Below are 27,761 nucleotides of genomic sequence, written 5' to 3'. Positions count from 1 at the left end.
TGAATAACCATTGTATCATCCAAAATTTAAATGAGACAAGGTGAAAAGGAGTAGTTAATTTTGTCGAAATGAAAAGATAGTGATGATAGTGAAACACTCACTGTACAAAAACACCCCAGATTTACCAAGTTAGGGTCCTTGGCTTTACTGGAAGAAAATCTAAGAGAGTTTTCTGATTTGAGAAACATAATACAATGTTTAAAGAACATACTTCAAAGTAATCAGAAAACGTTGTGAAAAAAGTCTTAATCCAAGGAAGCTTGACACCAATGTGTGAGGACATTCTTTGATTCATCTAATAATATTATAATTGAGGCTTCTGTAAAAGATTGGCTAAGTAATTATGTTTTTGAAAGATAGGAACATTTCTGTATGTAGGAGAATAAAGAACAGACTAGTTTGTTTAAAAATAAGTAGCGGATAAAGTGTCAAAAAACCTGTGAAAAGCTTCCAAAGTTTAATTAGAACCAGCAATAACTCTTTTCATAAAACATCTGGCTTAATTAATCTAAGGGAGTCTGGATTCTGGTATAGAGTAACATTGAAACCAGTGGAATTATGTGGTTGGCACCAATGAACAGGTCCCTCCAAGCTCAAGACAAATATTTACTGAGATTTTTCAGAGTATGAGGAAGACCTGAGCAGTCAGACAGCATTATTAAACACTGATATATTTATATAGGTAACCAAAGGTGTATGTTTGATAGATTCACAGGTCAGTTTGTGTTTCCTATGTGTGCTAGTTCACTCCTATGACTTGGTAAGAACATAAATCACTAAAAACTTAATCACAGAATACCAGGTTTACCCCTCAAGGATCATCTCCTAGAAAAAGCAGAAGAGACAAAGATGGCCCAGCACCCTTTCCATCTAAATCCTAGAAGTGTCTAATGTTGGGGAATACACCACTTTCCTGGAAAGATTATTCCAATGGCTCTGTGTCCTCACTGTAAAACATTTCCCTCTTTTGAAATTCTAACTAGCATCTCCCCAGGATTGACTTTTACCCGTTACCTCTCCCCATTTCCAAGTGACTCCTTGTAAAAAAGGGAGTCTCCATTTTCCTTGCAGCCACCTTTTAAACACTGGAAAGAGTGAAAACATCTCCCCAAGCCTTCTTTTCTCAAGGTTGAATGGACCCTTAACTCTGGAGTTTCAATTATATAGATATATAGTACAACAAATAAAGAGTAGCAAGGCAATGAGGTGAAAAGGGATTTACATCTTTGTAATTTTGAATAATTGGGAAATAAATTTAAAACAAAGCAATGTCAGCCACTGCATTTCTGAGTGGGGAGGACAGTTCTTACAAAAATGGACATGGGCTTCTTGATGTAATAGCACATTAGTAATGACAGGTAAGTTTATGAAGAAACAAGTTTAAAATCACCCTTACTAGCAAAGCTAAGTTTGATGTTAAAAAAACAACAAACAACTAGACAGAGAATCCAAAAGCAACAGTAGCCAGTTTTAATTATCAAAAAACAGGTTTTTCCTAGAAGACTTATTCACTCTTCCATAGCCAAAATACCCAATACCTGCCATACACTAGAACAGAATGATTTTATAGGTGTGCTTATATATCCATTTCAGCTTCTGAGCTTGGTTATGGTATACTGTGAGTCAACTTCTGCAGTGTTTATGTTTTATCAATTACGTATCACTATCTGACTCTGTGACTGGAGGACTCTGTGTAACAGTGTCCCAAAAAGCTAATAGAATGCAGAAGGGGTTGGAAAATGTCAGTGCCATTTATATACACAACACTGCTGCATTTTTAAGTCTTGAGTTTGACGCACAGTATACAACATAAATGATTTCAGGTCTTAAGCTCATTATTCAGAAAACACAAATAAAAAATCTACAATATGAAGGACAAAATTTCTTAGAATTAACAAAGCTCGCAGTGACAGTAGAATGTAGTTCATAATCATAAATCTGAGCATTTTTTTAAATTTAATTTTAGAGTCAAATTGCTGGACTGTTCCCATCTTTCACCATTGCATAAGTAGTCAGCTATCCCCAGTGCTTGTGGATCTCAGTGTAAGATGGGGCTTATTTAGCTTAGTTTAGTTCAACATTTCTATTGGTTTTAGGTACACTGTTTGGTAACAGCAAAGAAACGAACTTTTAGGCAGGTAAGCTTTAAGACAATTAAGGAAAACAGAAGGGTGGATCATAGACTAGAATGAGTAATGGCAAGGATTAAGAAGCAGGTAGCTCAGCTTGCCACAAATATCATGTATATTTTCCTTTTATGCAAATGAAGTAAAATTACTTTTATACTTGAGTTTTTAATATAGAATAGTTATTTAAAGTATGTTAAGCTAGATAAAATGGAAAATTTTATGAGTGATAGAAAGCAAGAGTAACAAATACATCTCTTTATTCTAAGAATCTGTAACACATGCAATTCTTACAAGGGTGAGGATTATGATTTAATTTGATGGAATTATTAAACTTTTTATCAAGTTTGATATCACATGATTTGCATTTGGTTACTTGCATGCTTGAATTTCAGGAAGGTACTTATCTGATTACCAAGTGAATTCAAAGTAGCAATGCAACTCCTTTATTGCAGTGGCAATAAGGTTGTCTAAGGCTAGCATAAACTGAGATGATGGCTTGAAATGATCTCTTTTTTTTTTTTTCCTAATATTGTCACAATTCAAAAGATGTCTTGCATGATAAAACTGACTGATCCTCCAAGTGCCTCACAGAATATCAATAACTTTCACGTTCAGATGGCAAGCTAATATAAATATGTATCACATACACATCTGCTGAGTTTTGGAGCCAAACTTAATTCACACCCCCATTTACATGTATTTTTGTGAGGAGTTTGTTCTTTCTATAGTCAGTAATTTTAACATGTTACAGCTCACACTTGTAATAAACAAGAAAAACAGCAGACTATTTTTGTTGCCCAGATGAGTAGCAATAAACGCAAATACAGCGACATGTCTAAATGGAAGACAGTTTAAGCATGGAGAACCTGCAGCTGGAATAATTTTCTGAAAATGTCTTATACTCTGCTTCAGTTACAGAGAAAATTTATGCTTTAAGCTGTAGGAATTATTAGTCAGATGTCTAAATTAGTCAACACAGATATTATAAAGCAACATAGATTATATAACTGTGGTCTTGCTTAACATGTTAATTAATGGATAATTAATATATTTTTATTACTATATATAATATATTATATTGTTTCAAAAACTGAAAATGTATTTATCAAATCAATGGCAAATACACCAAAAATGATTCATTTGCTTTTAAAACTAAATATGCAAGTTTATAAATATACTGTCATGGATTATACTAGGTCCCAGATTGTATATATGATTGAATTTAGAGAAGGTGGTATATCTCTGTTAGTGTGATAGGTGCTAAATAGAAACTTTAAAAAAATTAAAAATCAGGTACCCAAAGTTAGTGTAATAAATCTCTTCCATATTACCTTTTTTCTACAATAGCCCCAGATTGGTCATTTCAGTTTCTACAGTTATTTACAGCAAATAAAAAGCCACAGAAATGAGGAGCAAGAAGATAGCCATTTGACACTCTGGCACATTTTCTAGTAACATAATCTATTGAACATACTAAAGAAAAAAAGTGCTATAACACAGAGAATACATTAGCACAGAACCAAGGGATGGCTTTAAGGTGAGAATAAAGATTTCAGAACATAATAATATAAGCTTTTTTTAGTCCTATATCAATGTCTGCAAATTTTTTTAATACATCTAAAAAAAAGACATTGAATGCAGTATTAAAGTACTCTTGCACATCCATCTGCATCTTCAACAACATTCATTTGACATGTATTCACAGCAACAGCCCAGTGCCTAGTTTGAGGATTTGCAGTGAGCTTTCTAAATTATATCTATACACGATTTGGTCATTTGTAATAATTGAAATCCATGCACCTTTAAGAAAAGGAAAGTGAGAAACCAAGGTAAGTGAAAATAGGCTTAAAAGACAACTGACCTTTTTCCACTTCATTCAGATTAGCAGCTTGCAGTGACAAAGACAGAAGAGACAAGAGACTTTTTACATTGTAATACAACAGCATAGCACATTAAGCTAATGCACAACTATAGCAGCAGAGAGGTTGATATAGCAAACAAAGCAAGCTTAAGTCTCACCTCCAGCAGAACAAAACAAACAGAAGGGTAAGAAGTACATGCCACCAGTGGTGTAAGAGAAGTTTTACTTCTGGATTAGTTCTGTGATCTAATGACTGACGACAATGAGCAAGAGAAATGATTATCTGTAATCTATAGAATGTACATAAAATGACCTGAAGTTTACTAGACTGGCGTTAAAATAAATGAGATGGCAATGTTAAGAGAATAGCAAGATTAAAGAGTGCAGGACATAGTGAGGTATTTTAAATGTTTTATTTCTCTAGGTTTCATCAGAAATCCTGAATGTCTGCTGATTCCATTTGCTTACTGCTGTGTCACAGTCAGAGTTTGATTTTAAGAAAGCTCATATTATTGTGCAAATACCATTAGATGTCTTTCCACCTGTAACTGTGGTGGTTGCTGTAAAACTTTACAGAGGCAGAGCAAAACATTCCTGATTCTAATGCAATAACACAATAAACTTTCTAATTGCTTGTTTTAAAATCAACATGATATACTTGAGAAGTGTTGATTTTCAAGGGATTGTTAGAAAAGTCAAAAAGAGACTATTAGATTTCACACTGCAACATCCTTTGCAGTTCATCTCTGGTTCTAACAAGCCCACCACATAAAAATAAGACTTTATAGAAGAGTGATTTGCATTTCATACCAGCATGTTTCATCTGACTTCTTTTATACTGTGCTGCTGAAATGCAAAGCATATTTGCAGATAATCATTCACCCAGAAAAATATTCTGGGCTGGTGCAATTCCATGTTGAGTACATATATGCTATATGTTGAACAAACCCAATTCAGAGTATTGTCAACCAAATTAACAGAGGGCAGGACAAGCCTACAGTAGTATTTTCCTAGTATATACACTGTGCCACTTAACAGCTCAGGGACTTTCTGAGCCAGAGATCAATACCTCTGAATTTAAAAATCCTTGTATATACTGAATATGAATATATAGCCTGTTTTCCTGATTGTTAAGATACTTTTGGCCAGCTAGTATATGAATTCATTTAGTGAAAAATCCTTTCATAACAAACAAACATTAGAGATATGTAAATCTGATTTTAACCTGTAAGAACAGGTATCAAAATCCAAATGTTTACAAAGTTTCTCATGAAAATCACTCAAAATATATGTACTTGAAAGGGATTCTGTTATTTATCTTTTAACTCAAGTTATAGGCCAGAGAAAAAGAAAACTTCCACAAATTATTCGATACCTCATACACACTTGAGGCAAATGTACAGTTACTTTATATTCTGAACATTCTTCTTTTTAGATCCTGATGTGCCCAGACTACTTTCAGTCTATTTTTTAATACTGAAGGGTATTTATTATGCAAGACCATGGACGACAGATATGAGGATCCCTTGGCTAGCTCAATGTTTTATATTTTCACTTTATAACTGATTTCAAAAATCACTTGAGATCTCGCACACTGTGTCCTATTCTGAGGCTCTAGTGATGAATTTTAGAAAAACATAATTTTAAATAAAAATGTTGAAAAAAGCCTGATGAGCTGGTGTAATCAGTTTTTAACTGATTAGAAATAGATTGTTTTGATTTCTTTTAGAGCTGGTGAGAAGACATTCACCTACTCGTGTCTCACTGACTTTATTAGAGATTATGAGCAGGTATTGTATCTGTAAAACTCACAGTATGATAATGGTAAAAATATTCACAGTAAAATTATGAAACAAATTTAAAAATGCATTTTCTTGTATTTTGACTAAAGAAGCACAACTGTAATACAAATATCAAAAATTTTATCAAATTTATTCTGTCCTTTTTTCTCTATCCATAGAGATATATAGAGAAATGCCTGATGTGACTTTGCTTTGCACTCTTCCAGCCTACACAAGGGAATACCTGATCCCATTTTTAAAGGAGACAGCAGCCAGTCCCAGGGGAGCTGAACCTGACTCACAGATACCTGAAATACTAGTTATAGGAGAACTGCTGTTTCTACTTACTGAGGCTGTTGCATATTATTTCTTTCCAAGGCCTGAATTGTCACCTGCACTTAAGTATTAAAGTATTGGTACTTGGCAAAACAGTATTTTTGCTTACAAGAAGATTATGTGTCTCCTTCTATATATTGATCATCCACATATTGCTGAATAGATTTTTGGCTTTTGCACTGCTTTAGATACTGGAGACATTTGTCCTGTGTGGGGAAATTTCTACAAAACATTTACCCAGAATACCTACTGGAAGGATACCTGTATTAGACTATGTAATTGTATTTCTTATACTTGTGTTTTAACATTTTCACTCACTGTGTATTCCCAGTACTTAAATACTGGGATACTTTGAATACCCTAAAACAGGGGAGCAATCCAACAGTCTGTAGAACTAGTGATGGAAACACTTTGGATGAGAAAGGAGTTAGCTGGGTTTACAATAAAGGAAATTAATTCATGCATTCACTTCTCCTTACACTTTCCCAGAGCTCAACTTTGATCAATTAAATAAAAAAATATAGAATGACTGAGTAGAATTCATTCCCAAATTATGGTGGATCTTAAATTTATTTTTATGCATTTCAATTTATAATGAATTTAAGCTCTATGTTCTTCTAGTGGTCAACTATCTAATAGGAAATACATCTGTTTAGTTAGAAGAGCTATAAAAAAATCAGTGCAAACAATTGATGCTACTTGCTCTTCCAACTATCCTCCATTCCCACAGAGACCATGAGAGCCAGCAAGAGATCCTCTGCCACAAAGAGAAGGATATGCTTTGGCTTGGCTGCTAACTGACAGAAACAAAAGACACTTGTCTTTTTATTCTGTGCAGGAAGCATCACACAGTATTAATATTTCTAGTGGAGGACAGGACAGCATCCAGGGGTGCCAAATACAGCTCTCCAATGGCTCAGACAAAGTCTTTAAGTAAAATGAGGATTAAGGATAAAAGCAGAATGTTTTTCAGATTTCTACAGCTACAGAGGTTGTCCCCTGGGGTGTCTAGGCAAACAGTAAGAAGGGGCAGATTTTGAATGACCTTTTAAATATGAAAATGCCGTAATTTCAAAACTGAAAAAAAGGATTTAATGAGTGGACATTAAATCTAGTTTGGACTACAAACTATACAGTAGAAAAATATGGAGGGACATCTGGTATTAAGTCTATTGTAGACTAACTACTAATACACCTGCAAAGTAGAAAATATTACTATTCTGCTAGGAATTCCTGAATTACCTGTGCTTTCTCTTATACTCCTACCTGTATATTCAGGTGGGCAAAGGCAAGTATAGTTATTAATTCCATCCACACAAGTAGAGTTGTTTTCACAGTCATTGTCTTCACAGTCATCAACATTTACTTCACAGTTTTCACCTTCAAATCCATCTGCGCAAGTGCACCTATAATACAGAAAACCAAATAACCTCATGGATATTTTAGGTGGGGAGTCCAGACAAGGAGTTCTCTACTTAATAGAATTACATGAGAATTATAATATTCCACAACTGAATATGGTTGATATAATGTAAAAGCCCTTATATTAAACAATCCCAAAGTATGTTTTCTATTTTAAATTACAGAAAAATGCTTCTAAAGAATATCTTAGCCTTCAGTTTAAGGACCCTGCTAAATTAAATAATTTTTAAAAAAGTAAAAGCATTCTTCCTTAACATCATAAGATTTTATTTCTCATGGAAAATGATCCTTTTAGATTTTTAAGGTTAATTACATGGAAAATACTGTGGAATCAGTAATAAGTCTGTATGTAATAGTAGTTTTCCACAGTCAGTTAAATGCCCAAATATAACACTCTGTTTAATGTACATGCATTCATATATATATATTAAAAAAAAGCCTGCATAAATTCTTCAAAGCAGTGATTTATTTTTTGCTTTTAATCACGTGTCTGCAAAACAAATACATCAAAACAGATAGTAAATGTAAAAATCACTCAAACATGACTACACATACATTTTCATGTAATTTCCACTATCTATAATTTCATTCACTAAATTTCTTTCACAAAAGCTTTCACTATGAAATTGCTTTCATTTTCAAAATATGTAGTGTTCAAACAAATAAATGGAATAGGTCAAATTCTTAGGCATGACTATGTCAATTTAAATTCTTAAGGCATAGTATTAAGATATATACACTTAATTTTTAATAGAAGACTATTTAATCCTTGGGCAGAATTTGGATTAAAAGTAAGAATAATGTTATAACGAATTGCAGGATAATGAATTGTATCTTTCTGAAGTGTCATTTCTAACAAGCTTGAGGTGTAGATTATTAAATGACTAATAATCTCAGCTAAGAATGCTAAAGAACTTTATTTCATAATTCATGAAGTACATCTGGAGTAATTGTACTGTGTGATTAAATAACTCAAGATTAAAAATGCTCACAGCATGTTTATCTGCTGGCATAGTGAGTTTCAAATGAATCATTAATTTTCTGTTTCACTGGGATTTACATTTTATCATTTACATGCTGTCTGTTGAAGTAATACACACAACAACAGATGAATTATGAGATTTTTTCAGCAGGGATCTAGCTAGCTATTAATTAACATAATGGAGTCAATACTATGCTGTCTTGACCTGATATGCCTCAGCTAATCACAGTCATTTGTTATTGTTTTTAACAGATTCAAAGCTCTAGAAGCTTTCCAAGGATGGCAACATGTTCTGAAAATTTCCAAAGCGCTAAAAATCTGCCTTTGTGGTGCTGTTACCAGCAATCACAGAAAACCTAAAGATTAACACCAACATTAGTTTACCATAAAGATCTCAGTATTTTTCCATCCTGTTGTTACAATTAAAAAACCTACCAGAAACCATCTTTTTCTCCTTCTTTCAAATGACAAGTTCCACCATGGTGGCACGGGTTACTAATGCAAGCATGAATGGGAATATCACAGTCTTGACCCTACACAGGGAACAACAATTATAATGTAAGAAGAAAATAGAGACATCAGTGGAAAGGAGGCAAAGAATACTTCAAGATATATAAGGATAAGCTTGCATTTCAGTGAGCTTTTTTTCCTCTTCATGCAGTACCTACCTTGAAACCATATGGGCATGTACATCTGTAGAAGTCAACTGGATCATTATTGCAGGTTCCATCATTTTTACATGGATTTGATAAACAGGGATTACACTTTGCAAGAATATTAACATCCACAGGCCCTTAAAAATACAAATTGGATAGTCAGAAACAAGAAACTAATAATTTACATGGGGTAGGATCTATCTGACATGTTGCTTTAAATTTTAAAGGAGACGTTATATTTTAGACTTCATGGTGTTTTTATATTAATGAAATGCTGAACTCTCCTTCACTCTTTTGACATGACTGAAGAAATATGGGATTGGATTTTTTGTTTAAGAATCACTTTTTAGTTTTTGCTAAGAAGCTGACACCAAAGTGATTACCCTATTCCTATTCTCTGAAAGCTATATTCCTATTCTCTGAGGTATGGCTCTGATCCATGATAATTACCTTTCCTTTGTATCAACAAAATGAAGAATACAATTTCAGCTTTTGTTTTGTTATGGAGTAGGAGTTGCCAGTGAGAAAATGGGCTATCACAGTTTTCAGTCCTTCCCACAATGGTGTTACTGAGAACACTTCTGTAAATGCATTTTTGCTTTAACATATTTTTTATCTGCAGGATCACATAGATGGCAAAATGAAATGGTAAAATTACCTGTAAATTTCTTGAACATCTGCAAACTGTAATGTAAATTGCATTGTCCAAGCAATCTCACCATAAATAGCTCTATACTGTGTCTTTCTTCCTTATGGGTCAGCCACAGTTCTGTGCATTACTGTTTTAGCTGAGCCCACAAATCATGTAAATTGAACCTCAAAATTATGTGCAAGTGAAGACTGCAATCCATGCTGGCAGTCTAGCTTCTTCTATTAATGATAATAATGAAAGAAATCAGAAATGGAAATTGACAAAATCCTGTTTCAGAATCCAGACCTGAACTTTGACTTACACAAATCTTATATAAATATTTTCTAGGGTTTTTTTTCTCTGTAGTTTCCCAGTTTTATAGCCATTTTATAGTGAATAGTGAATTTTAAAGCTAGGAACCACCTTTTTTTTTTTTTGTTTGTTTGTTTTTTGTCAAACAACTGAAGAAATCACTGGTTACTTGTTAAAAGCTAGAAAACCTGTGTATGAATAATGATTAATTTTCATAATATTTGTAAAGAAATCTGGTGACTTTGTCAAATGCCTAGTAAGAGAATGAAGATACAATCCCTATCACTGGCTCTATGGCTGATAACAATACTGCCTTCAGTCTGATTTCAGACTTCCCCTATTAAAAAACCCTTTGGTTACCCAGAGGTGAACTGTACCTCTGAAGGAATAAACAGTGATTTCTTCTAAATGGAAAAAAAAAATCAGATTCCTGGGGCTTACTGGAATGAATGCCCGATTGCTCTTTAACAGATTTTACACAAAATGAGCCAAACTGCAGAGTTTTCAAAGCTAAAAGGGCTTTGCTTAGATATGGGGCTTTATTCTACTTTTAAACTTAGATTGATTAACTTTTTTATTTTTCTTTGCAAAATAATCCCACATTAATTGTAAAGGAGCTGGCCTGGAGGGAAGCCATATGATTGTAAGGATCCAGTAGGGAGTGTCAGACAAAGAGAGGGTGACCTTTCAATTTTTGTTGTTGTTATTTTTTTTTTTTTTAATCTGCAGTTGCTGGTATCCTTCTGTGTCACAGCTTGCTAGGAGAATACAGTAATATGTGATAAGGTGCTTATTGCCAAAGCCATAGTCTGGATGGACCATGATTTTTATTTTTTCTCTTCATTACATTATTTGGAAAGAGAAATCTATACCTGGTCAGAGTATATGTTAGATCAGCACACAGGAGAGGTAGAAAAGTTGAAACAAACATCACAGAATCAACATCTAGAAATTCCTGACTGTACTCTAGACTATTGCTGTTTATTGAGTATATAAAGAGGTTCTGTTAAAAAAAATTAAGTGAAAGAGACACATACATAAAAATTTGCAATACTGAGCTGTAGCCTGGGAGTCAATCCTTTCTGCCATTTATTCTGAATATTATATTCTCTTTTCAATTTTTCATGCAATAAAATGCTATTTATTTGGCACAAATTAAAAAACATTCAGTAACTAAGGTTTTGTTCCCAAATCGATTAGCATTCTAAATTTCACTTCCAAAACAGAGATAGAAAAAGGGAACCTAAATCTCAACAAGAGAGAAATAATCCAACATTATCGGATTTTGTATTTTATTCATTTCAAACTAATATATATGTAGTATCCAATATAAATGAATATTTTGATTTATCATCCTTCAGTTGTAAGACCAAAAAAAAAGCAAAGGTAATTTTGGAACCTGTTTTCATTTTCACTATACTGTTCCTTTATTGTTTCTGCTTGCATGTGTTAAAAGGCTTGTATATGAGAAAGAATTTGGTTTATAACCTATTGGTTGATTTAGTTTTTCAAATTGTAAACATTTATGTTCCTGAATAAGCCCTGAGGAAAAAAAAAAAAAAAAAAAAATTGTAAACCGAGAAAAACTTCACAATATTTTATTGACAAAGATATATACATGTAGCTGTTTTAAGAAAAACCATGATGCAAACCATTTCAAACCAGCTTCTAAAGAAGAACTTTGACATTTTATAACTCCTTTCTTGCATATGGCCTCTAAAGCAGAATTTAAACTGCTAATGAAATCACCAATTTTAGTACAATGCAATGGCAGTAATAATTTCAGTTAGAAAACTCAGACTTTTGAACCCAGACTTTTGAACCCAGACTTTTGAAATAAAAAAAACCAAACCTGTTCATACAATATACTAAATGATCTATAATGAATAATCATCTGTAAATTCATCACAGGGGACAACAAACAGTACACATGCGTGTCTTAGGAAAGAAGTCTGCTTGAGGTACACAGAAGGAAGGTCAGAAGGTTTGTTCTTAAGCAGATCACCCATTCCAGATCTACTTATAACCTTACCTGGTATCAGAAAACCACAAGGCCCTGGAATCTCTAGAAGCAGGGCATGGGTGGTAAAGAGGTAAAAGATTGAGAAGCTGTTAGAGGCCATATTAAACAAAAGAAAGAAAAAACCCACCCACAAATGTTGAAAAATAACTGGAAGAAGAAAAAATTAATGGATGATTCCTGCAGCAAAGAATTAATAAAATTAGAGTAAGGTAAAGTGATTTTATGGAGCTTTACAACTGAGATGAGACTTCATTGTAAAATGCCATTTTCACTGCAAACTATTCATTATGTAGGTAAAATTCAAGCACTCAATTCACTATCAATTGAATCCATGGATAATGGTAAGAGGGAATTACTCTTTTCCTGTAAATACATATAGAGTAGCAGACCATCAACATATATTTTGAAAACAGCCCTTTTATTCATAGGCAAAAATTTTTGTTCTAATAGGAACACACATTTTCCTAATTTCCATTACTCAGCAGTTCAGTTTTAAGTAAAAGATAAAATTATGTATCTTTGAACAACAGACTCAAAATGTCTTACAGGGCCATCATGTTATGGAAAAACTGCTGATTTGCAATCTGTAATTAAAAGCATCTTCATAGGACAGTGGCAGGAAAATTATTTTCTTGCAAAGGTGTCCAGAATACCAGATCTCCACTCTTGGAAGTGAAACAAATACACAGTTCTTGCCCTGCATAATACTATAAAGGATCTTTTCTGATGGGCAAGAGGGAGTACAATATAATTTCTGGATTATCTGACAGAAATGTAACAATGTAGGCAGAAGGGATGCTGTTTGCAAAAGTGACAAAGCTGGGAAATAACTGAACAGGTTCCTCATGTCCATGCAAATATTCTTTGACTTGTATCCCTATGACAGCATGCAATAAAAGCATATCTGCAATACTGTTCAGTGGATGCTGCTAAAGAAAATGATCAGATTGGCCAGCAAAGGTCCTATTTAAAATGAGGCTAAGAGACTTTGCAACAATTGAGTGACATATGCAATGAACACTGGCATGATCTCAGAGATGTACTGCTGAAAAATGTCAAGAAGGATTCAGAGGGAAAAAAATTTCACTGGCATCACAAGTTACAAGATGGTACCCAGTGGTATTTACATACAAAGAAAAAAAGTTTCTTGACAGGAAGTCTAAAGAGAAAAGACTGAATAGATTAAACATGCAGCAAAGAACAACTTTGGACAAGACAAACTCTGCCCCACTGCTTTGCTTTTTTAAGAACAAAATGACAAAGGGAAAAAGCTCACCTTTGAAGATACACTAAAAGATGAGTAAGTCAAAATAGCTTGGAGATTACCTAGATACTGAGAATAAATTACTTCTGCAAGACTAAAGATCATATTCATCTGATGCCTCAGAAATTGCAATGAACTTAGTAATGGCTTACAAATATAAGAACACTTTTTTTTTTTATTGGAGTTTCAATGTTTTTTAAATCAGGACCATGAAAAATGAAGCTATAGTAGAAGCTTCTGCGTTTTCAAAATATTTAAGAAGAGATAAATCAGTGGAGTAGAGAAAGATTAAACAGTAAACAAACCAAGCTCTCACTTCATGTAAGTAAAAGAGTATTTTTCTAAAAAGTAACAGTACAGTGCAGAAAAAGAACCTAGGAATTAACAAACAATAATATAAGTTGTGATAGAAATGCCAGCAACACTGGTACCAACATGGAGCTCAATACCCTGAGACACCTGCCCATTTAACATTTTAGATTGAGATCTCTATAGTGGTTATCACGTTCCTTTATCTACCTTCTTCTTGGTCTGTTTTTGATTTGGTTCATGCTTTCTTCTGAAATATCAGAGGCATATTATACATTTAATTGCAGGCTGCAATGATTACAAATGTATTTAGAGCTGTTATGGTGAACAGCTTGAAGGAAAAATGCTGAGGGAAGTGTAGATGTTTAAACTCTATTCATGACTGAGGTAGTAAAAAGTACCTGTGTACATCCTGTACTTTGATGTACTATATCCATCATGAAGAATACTGTACTGCAAGCCCAAAGACTTATTTCTCTATTTATTTTAAAAAATATAGGAATTAAAATCTTTAAAATAAATACATTTCCTGAATGGAACCAATAGCTATATCCTTAAGTATGAGTAATAATGACAAGGCTGAGTTCAGATGCTGTAATAAATGTATTTTGAGTACAAAAGACTCTTAATTCACAGCTCAACTATTTTAAAAATCAAATATTGACACTTCAAAGAGAAAAAATACAACAAGATTACCTTGGCAAGTAAATTTCTTAGAAGGAGTTGTGAGAAGCAGTTTATCTGCCATTTCTCCAGGACCAGCACAACGTGCAATACCAGGTTCTTTGTATTCTGATTTTACCCAGTCAGACAGCCACTGCATATTGCAATCACAATAAAGAGGATTTGCTCCAATAGCCCTGTGGAAAAAAGACAAATAAAAAAATGCATCAATTTTTAAATGGCTGTTTTTCAAAAAAGAAGCCAGAAAATAGGTTGGCAAAAACCATTCAAAATGCAAACTTGCTCTCCCCACCACCAAAATGCCTGTTACAACACTAAGTGTCTGCATTTGGGTTCTAGATCAGGAAGTGATAATTTTAGTAGAAACATAATCCAGAAATCTAAATATTCTTAGCAGCATTATGTGTGAATTTTGGTGAGTTAATACCAATTAGTTCTGTTGCACTGCTGGTTTGTAATGGGGCAGATCAACAGAGTTAAACTGACACTGGCCAATTCAACAAGATAACAAGAATAAAGTATTTCTTCCAAAGCAGTCAAGACAATTCCACAGAGCTCTTCTCTGATATTTCTCCTTTTCATTTTATGGCTCCCAAGCTGGTACAAACCATCTGTTTCTAAACTTCCAAATTGGATTTAATTATTTCCTCTTTGGAGCTGTCTCACTGAACTCACAACTATGTGCAGATTTCTGTAAGAGTTCTCTGCTGCATAAGTAAATAAAACTACATTATCCTGGCTTTGTGGTAGTTACGTAAGAATTGCTTCATTATGAAAGCAAATCCATTTCTTGAAATTATGATCCTTGTGACTTTTTTTTAATTAAAAAATAATTTCAGCTAGAGATTTTCAGGATTAATTTCTGTAACAGCTTTTTAAGTGTTTATTTTCTCTTATAGAAACTATAAATACTCTTAAAACTCTGAAAACAATGAGATACTGTGTAGTTAATTCGGAGGATTGAAGTCTTGTGTTATTCTGTAAAGATATACTCATGTTCCTTTTAAGAAATAGAGTAATCATGGAACTTTCAACAGATAATCCCAACATGTGCAAACACTATTGAGTGGATGTATTAGAACACCCTCCTTCTCCAGATGTGTCAATACATTCCACAGCTTTGAATCAGTGGTTCTTCCAGAGATACAAGAAAATCTTTGGCAAGCAAAAGCAGTAGGAACTACCAGGGCTGAAACACTCTTTTCTGCCCCACTGAGCAGAAAGCCCTCTCATATTAACTTTTTAATAGATTCAAGCTGTACTCAAGAAAATATACATATTTTTTTTTAGTCAGGCTTAAGTCAGAGCAGTAAAAAAAGGATATTAGTGACAAGGGAACTTCCCATGCAAGGAGAAACACCTAGAATTTGTCCATTATGTATTTGCAAAGTGGATGTCAGCCTCAACTAACACAACTGTTCTGCTAAAATCACAATACTAATAAGGATAACTGATATCCATTATGAAAAAGTACCAGCAACAACCAAATTTATCCAAGTTTGACTGATTTTTCATGCAGATAAATTAGTTTATTGGTAGAATTTGAATGAATTATCAATAACTGAAAGCCTAATCAGCATGGAATTTCTGGGAGCTAAATGTAAATGTCCAATACTAAATAAGAAACAGATAATTAAATTTTTAACAACTGCTGCTGTTTAGAAACTTAAACCCCCAGATATACCTAAAGGCACCAGTCAACATACTCCCTCAAAGTCTTAACTATCCATAAACACCATGAGGTTTGCAGAAGGTAGCTTGTTCTAATTTAGGCTTCCAACGAAAAACTGAAAACTGAAAAACTATTACCTCAAATTATGTTCTGAAATCAGATGTGATGGGTTTAGTGTCAACAAGCCACTGACACAGAATCATAAATTAATTTTCGTCTATTCTCACCTCCTGCACAAAGCAGGGCTACCTGGCAGTCAGGGTTGCTCAGGGCTGTTTCCAACTGAGCTCTGAAAAACCCCAGGGATGGAAATTATCCTGCTTCTTTGGGCAACCTGGCTGAATCATCCTCACAGTAAAGAATTTTTCATGATATTAAATCAAATTTCCCTACTTGCAGGTTTTGATACTTTACTCTGATTCTTCACTGTGCACCCCTGAGTCTCCATCATTGCTGTAATCCTTAGAGACTAAAGAACTTTGGGTCTCTCCTTGGATCTCCTTTCTTCAGGCTGGATAAGCCCAGTTCCTGCAGCTTCTCCTTGCAGCTCATACAATTTGCCACCTCCAAACCCTACTTGCCCCTACGCTGTATTTGCATAAACATCTGCTTTGTACTGGAGAAACTGGACACATATTCCAGAGGTGGCTCTGGAGGGCCAAGCAGAAGAAGTGATCACTATCCTCAATCCCCAGGCTGCTCACTTTCAAATTTAGCCCAGAGTTTCTTTGGCCTTCATTGCCATAAGGACACAGGGCAGACAAGTTCAACTTGCAGCCCAAGCAGAAGGACTATGACTTTTTTGTTGAGCTGCTGCCAGCGCTCCAGCCAGTCCCCAGTCTCTACACAAGCACAAGCATCTTCCAGAGAACTTCTTTGCATTATGTCTTTGTTTGGCTATATAAAATTGGCTAAGCATAATAAAAAAACAAATAAACAAACAAAAAAATCCCAACAAAAACACCCGCCAAAAAAAACCTCAGTATAACAGCTGAATACTCACAGGTGTGATAGCGCTGAAAGATCATTAAAGGCTCCTTCAGGAACAACAGAAATATCATTGCCATGTAAAGACCTTAGAGAGAAAAGAAACACAATAATATCAATGCATAAAAAATATCATTAGGTTAACTTGGCAAAATTAATCTTCTTTCAACAGTTTTCAGCTTTTCACCTATTTTTTTCTTCCAGTTCCTCAGTGTTTCTACCTGTTCGTGGTTTCATTTTTTTTTTAAGATCTACCTGGCAGCCTACTAGTAATTTGATCTTTTGCATCCTGGGTTTTCATAAGAAATACAAATACTGTCATAATTTTAAAATTCAAAAATGAAAGTTGATAAAAGTAGGCACAGTTACGCAAAGTCATGATTAGATTTCGAGATAGCAGATAGAAGAGTTTCTGATTCTTTCAGCAGCTCCCTGAAATTTGCATTAATTATGTTCATATGCTCATTTTAATCTTTCATGGATTCATAGAACATACAGACATTGACTATTAATATAAGTATTAACATTTTTGTCCAAATTTGATAGTAGAGGTAGAAAATGAAAGACTTCATTAAGTATCACTACTGGGATTAGTGATATTTCTTCTGTAGAAAACCTGCTGGTTTTATCAGCCATATGAAGTTCAACAAGGGCAGGTGCTGCATTCTGCACCTGGGATGGGGCAGTCCTGGATGTAGGTTCAGATTGGGGAATGAGGTGCTGGAAAGCAGTGCCAGGAAAGGGATCTGGGGGTCTGGTCAGTGGGAAGTTGAACATGAGCCAGCAGCTCTTCCTGGGGAAAAGGAGATTGAGGGGAGACCTCACTGCAGTCACAGCTTCCTCATGGGGGGGAGAGGAGGGGCAGGCACTGATCTCTGCTCTGTGGTGGCAGTGACAGGACCTGAGGGACTGGCCTGAAGCTGAGCTAGGGGAGGTTTGGGTTGGATATTAGGAAAAAATTCCTCACCCAGAGGGTGGCTGGGCACTGGCACAGGCTCCCCAGGCCAGTGGTCAGAACACCAAACCTGACAGAGCTCAGGAAGTGTTTGGACAATGCTCTCAGGAACAGGTTGTGACTCTTGGGGATGGTGCTGTGCAGGGCCAGGAATTGGACCCAGTGATCCTTATGGATTCCTTTCAACTCAACTCATTCTGTGATTCTGTGAAAAGTATCTCTCCTTTTCTACAAACTCATTCAGTTACATGAATATCTAACACATATAGAATTATGGCTCTTGAAATTATCCATATTTATACTGACTAACTGAAGTTTGGAAAACACACTTAAATAATGCCATGCTTTAGGTATTTAATCCAACCAAGTATTTAAATGGTTGGAATCTTTGCAGGCTTTTTTCTTAATGATAAACTGAAGCTGTAAATGAGACTGACTGTTCTCTATTTTACTTTGTCCATTTTTGTGTTCCACATTTTTCCTAGTGGCAAAATGGAAAGTTTTCTTGCAACCAAAAAATAAAGCTATTGATTTTCAATACTTAATCATGATGCCATGGTTTTGGAAATACTCCCACATTAAATGAAACAAGGAAACAAAACTATAAAAATATTCAAAATTGACCTGCAAACCCCCTTATTTATACTGAAGGAATTTATGCATATGGCATTTTTTCTAGACTTTAATGCTTATAACAAGGAAGAACATAACACAAAAACAATGCAGCTGGAATTAAAAATCAGAAAAGTAAAAATTGCATGTCTTAGATTTTTAAGGCCACATAATTATCACTTCTGAAATATTTGAACAGTTTCAAAATCTGCTAACTTCCTATGATTCTGCTATCTTCTGTACGCAAATAAAATTATGGAAAATAGCAATGATTAAAAAATAATACTTACAACAACCTAAGTGATTTCAACCCATCAAAAGTCCGTGCAGGAATGCATCTTAGGCGGTTGTAACTAAGAATTCTGAAAATACATAAAATGCTGTCAGCAAGTGTATCAGTTACTCAGAAAACTATGCAGAGCATGACCAAAATCAGCTTTTGCACACATAGCTAGTTAGAAAAAAAGTTATTTTACAGCCTCCAAACCAAGCAAGTTTTAATATCAACTACATGCCCTTTGTTTCCAAGACAAAAACCCCACTGTAATGCTTCCAAAGAGTCACTGTTACATGTTTAAACTTACAGGGTGAGCAGCTGAGTCATGTTGCTGAAGCTCTGATTAGAAAGAGTGCTGATTCTGTTGTTACTTAAATCTCTAAAAAATAAATTCAGAAATTCAGACCTTAAAATGACTGCCCCAGACCCAAAACACTGTAAGTGAAACTGACAAGACACATTTTCATTAGTAGAAGTAGTATTATCATTGATATAATTATTTAAAGCAGCACCTGCTTTTATTTTCACATGCCATATACAAGCCCAGCAAATGTTTAGCTTGATCAATAAAAAGCATTCTCATTTCAACACAGATGAAAAAGCAGCACAGTGCAATCTAATACAATAGCAATGTTCATCATGCTACCAAGTTAATAATGCAATCCTTCATGAACTCAAGCACAAAAATGAAAGTAATGTTTTGAAGTGAAAATCATTCCAGTCATGACACCTAAGTAAATATCATTTAATACTCTACTTAACACTTACATGATGAAGACATCAAAGCCCAGAACTAATATTATAAAGAACTTAGATGTACAGAAAAAGCCTTAATGTCTTATTTGTTCAAAATTCTAATGAATAAAATCTTAAACATAATCATGATGGAAGCTGTAGTGGTATGCTGGTGGCTGCATTAAATGTGAATACTGTCTATTCTTTATTCCCATATTGTGTTTTACTTTTTATTTTATGTTGACTATTTCAGTATTGTTTCATTTATTTTGTGGTGAAATACTGCCTTTGTTTCTGAGGGAACCTTGATATATTAACTTAAGAGCACTGTTGAATAGCTATGCAATATACATATTTTCCCACTTGAAATTTTCATGAAAGCATGTAAGATGACTCACTTATAATCAACACATTAGGCAAGTGTAACAGAGAAATACATTCAAAAGAGAAAGATAAACTACTTTCTTCATTAATCTGTGACTCTGGAGACTTGTATTTACTTCTTTCTTTGACCACAGGACTGTGCACAGTGGTTTCTTTTTCAAAAACAGCTGAAGAACATTCTCAACTACAGAACAGCAGTATGAGTAAACCTACAGAAGAATTTAAAATAATGTGCCCTGCAGGTCTCATAAATGGAGACTGTTAATACTCATTTGCATTCTATTTACCATTCATCTATTCGTAACTTCCCTAAACTATTTACAAAGATTTCCTACAAGTTCTACACAAGATAGACTTGAAAATATTGGAAGAGTTTTTTTCATTATATTATTTGAAAAATACAAAAAGTTTTGGTTTTAAAAAAATTTCTGACTGTGACTTCCTTTTTCTAACATGAGGTAAATAAAGGAAATCAAGTTCTTGTTTTTGAATTGCTCTAAACCCAGTGAAAAACAAAATTTAATGGATTCTGTTACTCCCCTTCACTTTTCATTCTGATTATAATGAAACCACAAACTGCTTTGAGAATGTAACACAATTCAGCCTCAGCTGGTATAAATTTTTATAGTCCTAACAAAGACCATGGAATTACAGCTGGAATTATAGGCATTTAGATCTACAGTCTTTCTTTATTCTCACTGTTCACTTAAAAGGTACAGAAATAATATTCAAACCATCCATGAGGTCGAGGTAATAAATTTTACAGCAACTAGTGTTTTGCCTGAAATCACACAGTGAGTCAGCAATAGAGTTGACAGCCAGGAATTTTAGGCAAGCTCTCTCCTTGGGTCATGAAAACCATATACTGTGGGAGAAACAATTACCCTGACTTCATAAGATATTATGTCTCTTTTGAGGTCAATTATAATTTTTGCTTTGTTATTTTGTGATGTAATCACTGGAATAAAATACCCATCCTCATAATATGTGACTGAATATATTATATGTAAGATGTGATAAGTAGAATAAAATATCCTCAGTTATCAAATATGGTTGGGCTTTTGTTGGAAGATATGATACATTTTAGAGACTTTTTCTTATAAATAAATTCAGGTATAATTGAGTAAAGTATTTTGTTTTACTTCAATTTCCAGTAGAGAATGTTGCTTTAAAACTACTTACATGAGTGTCAAATGCTTGTAGTTGGAAAGCTCTTTTGGAACAAGGGTAAACTGATTTCCATCCAAATAACTAAACGAGAAAAATAAAATAAATAGCATTATGTATTTCACCAAAATAGGAACATCTTCATCCACTAATCTCAGAATCCAACAGTAAATTTAATAGCAAATGAATGCATACTATTCCTTTTATATGAAAACTTGCTTACAAATTTTGGTTTTTAGAGATATAACTGAGGATTTGTAGCCTAAGATCCAAATGCTACTGTATCATATATAATACATCTTATGAAATAACCTAATAAAAACCATCCCTTGCATTATAGTTTGTATTATTTCATAACAACTCTGCAAAATGAGGTCTTTATCATCTCCATTTCCCACACACCTACAGAGGAAAAGTAAATCTGACTTCTGCAAATCACTTTAAGTGTGGGTTTTTAGCTATCACAAAAATGAAACAGACTGGCATTGCAGAGCTAGTCCTTTACCCTACAAACAGCAAGGTCTGGTTTTAGCTCTAGCAGCAAATTCATTTGTCATACTTGTGGTTCAGGTCACCTTCCTTAATTTATCCCTGTACATTTCATCATATACATCAGTATACCATGCTACATTCCTATTCCTGTGAAATGTTGTAGTGACTGAAGATAGCAATCAATCACCCTTCACTAGAAAAGTTGCTTTTTTTTCTCCTCTCCATAGGTTCACATAGCTCCTGTATGATATTGCTCCCTCTTCTTCCATGCTCATAATTCTCAATAAGAGACTTTCTTATCCTTGGAGTTAATGGGTACAGAACTATCAAACTGTATCAGCACTCATGCTACAGGCAGAGGAAGGCAACAAGCCTCACCTAAAAGCTTCCAGAGAGCATTACACATAAAAAAGCACAAGTGGAGGGCTCTTCATGTAAGCAGGGCAAGCAGTGCAGCGATTATAAGAAGTGCTGGATTTACCTGATGGTTTGAAATGAAGCAGATAGTGGCAAGAAAATTAGAGGTCTTTAGTTTCTCAGCTGGGAAAATGACTTTGCTGATGGTGTTATTACTTATGTTTCCTGGAACTCAAGTGGAAACTACACCGTCATTATCCCTTTACAAAGAAGATATTTTTGCCATCCACCAAATACTGAAACATGTTTGAGCTAAGAGCAGTCTTTGATAGAGACATTTTTAGTTTTATTTTGTGCTTAATGTCTTTATGTATGCTGTAGCATCTTTGGAAACTTTAGTCTTGACTAAATGGATGAGCTGAAACAAAGCTAAACTTCAAAAACAACTATCTACATCTAATCAAAAGGATGTCTTTCTTCTTTTTTTTTTTTTTTTTTTTTCCTTTTTCCTTTGGACTATGACTTTCTAGGGCTGCTTGCCAAATCCTAAATGTGTCTCAACAAGCTTTATACTTTCACTATGTTCATGGTGGTGAATAGAGTATGGGGTCATTTAATAAATTATTTTTTAAAAAATCAACTTTTAAAATTTTTGAAGAAGTATTCTAAAGAAATTCTTTTATCAAAAGATACATTAGGTTATACTATTATGTTAAGCTTCATTAGAACTGAAGTACTACAAATATCTACTTGCCTGATAAAAATTCCTCCTTGTTCAAATGAAGCAACTATTAAGGTATTTTATAAACACACGAAGAGTACATCTTAGAAGAGCCATGCATGCTAATATCTGAGAAGAATCAATCAGTATGCAATGTTAACAGGAACCATTTCCACTATTCTTTTGAAAAATGTGCTAAGTTGCATGCTTAAACACTAAAGCATCCAAAATTGTACACAAATGAATTTTCAGTCACACATTTGCAATTCCAAAAGTATCTCTCTTCAGCTGTTTATTTTACATTGAATTGATGACCTTATATTGCCAAGTTCTATTTATAACATACTATATTCAAGACAATCTTCTTCTATTTGAGGAAAAAAACCTAAAACATCAAACTCAAAACTTAATGAAGTTATAGGTGTATATACCTGTGTGCTGATTTAAGGTCTTAATGACTTCAATTTATCAATGGCTAAAGAATTTTAGATGCTATTAAGCACCAGACTAAAGGTGGACATCTCAGAATCTTCTATATAATACCAAACAGTAAAACACTAAAATTTTTAGTTACTTATAAAATGTAGTTATGATGTTTTCTGGAAAAGCACTACATTAACCAGCCATTATGAAGCATTATTAAATACTTTCTATATGTAACACAAACCAACATTTTTTTCCTGTAAATAATTTCTATTTCTTTCAATATTGTGACCTATCTGATCGAGAATCAAAACAAACAAATATCTTAATTTTTATGTTAATTTTTTTCCCTTTCATAATGCTTGTATAGTCTTATGAGTAGCTTATTCAGTTAGTACCTTCAAACAACACATGAGGTAGCAAGCTCTTTTTTTATATCTGTGTAATTATCCACCTGCATATTCAAATCATATATTTCATAAAATGCAATCTTAACAATTTTTCTCATATAAAAATCTTTCAGAAGATTGATAAATTTGCCCAATTTTATAAAACTGTGTGAAAAGGAAGACATTCTATCAAAACCACTCTTTCTTCAACATCACAAAACTATCAATCTCTGCATCATAGAACATCCTGAGTTGGAAGGATCACAGAATCATTAGGATGGCAAGGAACCTCTGGAGATCATCCAGTCCAACCCCTGCCAAGGCAGAGTCACCTAAAGCAGGTGACACAGGGACTCATCCAGGTGGGTTTGGAATGTCTCCAGAGAGGGAGACTCTGTGACTTCTCTGTGCAGCCTTTTCCAGTGCTCTGACACCCTCACTGTAAAGAAGCTCTTCCTCATGCTGAGGTGCAGCTTCTTGTGTTTTAGTTTATGGCCATTGCTCCTTGTCCTGGTGCTGGAAACCATGGAAAAGAGTCTGGCACCATCCTGTTGACACCAGCTTTTGGGATATTTGTATGCATGGATGGGATCCCCTCTCAGTCTTCTCCAGACTAACCAGGCCCAGCTCCCACAGTGCTTCCTCATAGGAGATATTCTCAGCCTCTAATCACCTTTTTTGCCTCCACTGGATCCTCTCCAATAAATTCTTGTCTATCTTGAGCTGTGGAGACCAGAATTGAACACAATACTCCAGAAGTGGCCTCACAAGGGTTAAACACTGGAGGGAGAACCACTTCCTTTGACCTTCTGGTTACACTTTTCCCAATGCACCCCAGGACAGAGTCCAATTCTTGCCCCTGCTCAGGAAAGCCCCAAAAGTCATAGTGAGAGCCTTGTGACCATTGCACTGGGGAGCCTGCTCCGGTGTCTGACCACCCTCTGAAAAAGAACCTTTCTTTACCAGAATTTTACCACACACTGCAGTGACTGGTTCATAGTTAGCAGGGTCAGTCCTCTTGCCCTTCTCAAAAATTGGGACATTTGCCAGCTTCCAGTTGACTGGGATCTCTCCAGATCACCAAGAACAGACAAATCATTGAGAGAGGCCTTGGAATGGCATCAGCCATCTCTTTGTGTATATTGTATTTTCATCAGGCCCCATAGACTTAGAGAAAGCCAGCAGGAGCAGCAAATCCTGAGCAAGTTTGGGGTTGGCTGGGAGTCAGTCATTCTCACAGTCAAGGTGCTCCAGCTCAGGGCATTGGGACCCTCGGGGCCAATCACTGGTGTTGAAGACTGAAGTGAAGTAAGCATTAAACATCTCTGCTTTTTCTATGTCCCTGTTTGTGAGGTGACCATATCCATGTTAAAATGGACCAGTGTTATTTGTCAGTTGCCTTTTGCTATTGAGATATTTTAAAAAGCTCTTTCTATTGTCTCCAGCACTATTAGCCAGCTTCAACTCTAATTGGGCCAATTTTCTTCCTACAGTGACAAGCAACACCTCTGTATTCCTCCCATGTCACCCAACCTTGTTTCCACTGGATATTTACTTCTCATTTTTGCCTTAGCTTCAGAAGATCCCTAATTAGCCAAGCTGTCCTTCTGCCTCACCTGCTCGGCTTCTGATATTTTCAAACTGCTTGCTTTTTAGTTCTTAACAGGTGGCACTTAAAAAGTGACCAGCACTGATGCACCTCAGCACCTTCCAAAACATCTCCCATGGAGACCTTACGAGTTCCCTGAGCAGCCTGAAGTCTGCTCTCCCTCATATCCTGAGCTGAAGTTCTGCTGAAGCTTTTCCTCCTGTCAACAGAGATTTTGAACTCGACTGCTTTATGACCATTGTGGTCAAGACAGACACCAGATGCCACTGTACTCACAGGACTCTCTTATTAAAATGCAACAAATCCAGGAGAGCAGCTTTCCTTTTTATCATACAGCCATTGTACAGGTGTTTTTAACACCTTGACACAGATGAAGACCATTGATTTAGATGACTGAAGTGCTTGATTTAGAAGTGAAAAGTATTGATTTAGAGGTATAAAAAACATGTTCATTATGAAAACACATTCATGTTATTATTTTCTTTTTGCTTTTTTGTGTAATTGAAGAAGCATTCCTTTCTAACCAGTGACCAGAGATTAATCAGATTCAGTTGCCCTTCATTTAACCCATTGTAACACGATATCCACACAGTTATACATTGGTTCAGTGCTGGGGATACAAAATCTGAGAGTGATTACAATTTTGTATTCATATATTTTTAAAGCTATTAAGTAACAGATAGTTATTAAGACTGGTTTGGGATTTACAAAGCATTGCTAATTCAAACTTAACCTCCACTTTCTCAAGATAATGTGAAAGTCTTTATAAAGCAGTGGATAAATAAATCTCAACTCTTCTAATAAATCCAATTCTTCATTTCCTTTTCCCCTCAATCTTGACCCTGACAATAAAAATCTGACATTATTTTTCATAAAAGGGGAAAAAGCATGCCACTTACAGTTCAGTCACATCTTTAGGGATGCCTTTAGGCAAAGCTTTCAGACCTTTGTTGCTGCAGCGAACTACTGTGTCCAGACAAGTACATTCTGCAGGGCAGCGGGCCAGGGGAGAGCAGCTATTGTCATCATTTCCTGGTTAATAAAAACAAACAGATGCTAAGGTTGCTAATAAATGTCTCTTCAGTATTATCAATAATAGCCCACCTGAATTTTCTTCAAGCCAATGTGATACTTCTGAATTATAATATCTCAAGGTAGGGAAAAAATTACATCAGCTATGTAAACCATCACTCCAAGAATTTACATTTCAGGTGATGCTTTACTTAGTACAATGCTGTTGTACTATGTAAGAATGCTGTTCTATGGAAAAAAAAATCATTAAAGAAAGAATAAATCCTGAAATGAAAGACAATAAACTTCAAAAAGTAATAAAAACAATCTCTTTGGAGAAAAGATGCAGCCTTGAAAATTGACAAACCAATAATGCAGTAAATGGAAGTATGTGTGAGAGGTGCAAGATAGCAGCATTTCTTTTAATTAGGAGTTAATGGAGCAACAAACTATAACATGCCATGTTCTTTGATCAAGTAACCTGAAAGGATGCTTGATTCAAGCATCAGTGTTTGAAAATATTCTCATCTGTACCATAACATTTGATCATTTTTAAAATAATATTTCTAAATTATTAATTACAGTACTGAAGAGAGGCAAGAAAAATTTTTGAAGGCATATATGCAAGAGCCCATGCATGTTGATCATCCAAAAACAGTTGGAAAAATTTTAGAATGTCATAGAAAATGAGCGTGAAGGCCTTTAAAGTGCAGTAATTTGGGATTTGTGGGAGTCATGCAGCTATCTACATGAAAGCTGAAATTGTAAAAGGTTCAAATATTAATTACCATCATCACATGTAAAATCCTGAATTGCCACATCCTGGATAGGAATCTCTTTGAGGAAGTAGGGTTTTTGGCAGCGAGGGTTCCCCGTCACGATGCGTTTCTTCCTTAGCCAGTCTCCAAGCCAGGCAAGGTGGCAATTGCAGTTGAAGGGATTGGCCAAGAGGTTTCTGGAACCACAGGAAAGTTTATCTCAGATGACACCATCCTTGCATCCTAAGGATTCTGTTTCTATTTTCAAAACAGCATACCTTAAACACTGTTTTTCAAACAATACTGTGTGTAAACCATAGGTGAAAGGTGTAATTTATCCTCTGTGTGGTGAATCTTGATATAACTTGTTTAGAAATAATTTTAAACTGTCAAAGACCTGAATTCATGTCAAGCCACTCTGCACCAATAATGCACTAATTTCATATAGAGATGGATGCTTATTACTTTACATTATTAGCTTTAACCTGGCAACAGGTATTCCATTAATTTATCATCTCAAGATTTCCATCTTTTATTTGCTCCAGAGAATAAGTTTCCCATCTGAAGTGACAGCTAAGCTGATTACATGCCAGTTACAAAAATGAATTTACTTCTAAAAGCCTCAGTACTTTTGGCATCTCCTTATTTCAGCACAAACATATTGACAATTCCATTATTTATAAACATGTCATCCTTAATATGCAAAATTAGTAACTGGGTGCAAAATGTCACTTTTCATGTAAAAGGGGGATTAAGTATTTTCCTGAATTATGTTACCTACAACCAGAACATCTTCATGAAACTGAGTGGCAGCTTTGCTTA

At 34.8% G+C, this 27,761-nt stretch overlaps 1 protein-coding gene across 3 annotated transcripts in view; it reads right to left on the bottom strand.

The window, feature by feature from the left end:
* Positions 1–27,761, bottom strand: part of SLIT2 (slit guidance ligand 2) — a 258,823-nt gene that overhangs the window by 24,897 nt on the left and 206,165 nt on the right. For 2 of the 3 annotated variants that reach the window (XM_079306863.1, XM_079306864.1), the window contains 10 exons: positions 26,970–27,136; positions 26,070–26,202; positions 21,195–21,263; positions 19,201–19,272; positions 18,907–18,978; positions 17,066–17,137; positions 14,403–14,566; positions 9,180–9,304; positions 8,947–9,044; positions 7,374–7,513 (listed from right to left, as the gene is read on the bottom strand). In XM_079306863.1, coding sequence (XP_079162989.1) covers positions 7,374–7,513; positions 8,947–9,044; positions 9,180–9,304; positions 14,403–14,566; positions 17,066–17,137; positions 18,907–18,978; positions 19,201–19,272; positions 21,195–21,263; positions 26,070–26,202; positions 26,970–27,136 — 1,112 coding nt within the window. The remainder of the gene's footprint in view (positions 1–7,373; positions 7,514–8,946; positions 9,045–9,179; positions 9,305–14,402; positions 14,567–17,065; positions 17,138–18,906; positions 18,979–19,200; positions 19,273–21,194; positions 21,264–26,069; positions 26,203–26,969; positions 27,137–27,761) is intronic. The other variant, XM_079306865.1, reaches the window with a different exon arrangement.

The sequence above is a fragment of the Erithacus rubecula genome (genome assembly GCF_903797595.1).
Source record: "Erithacus rubecula genome assembly, chromosome: 5".
Taxonomy (NCBI): Eukaryota; Metazoa; Chordata; class Aves; order Passeriformes; family Muscicapidae; genus Erithacus; species Erithacus rubecula.
Note: the sequence above shows the minus strand (reverse complement) of the source record. Positions and strands in the feature narration are given on the sequence as shown.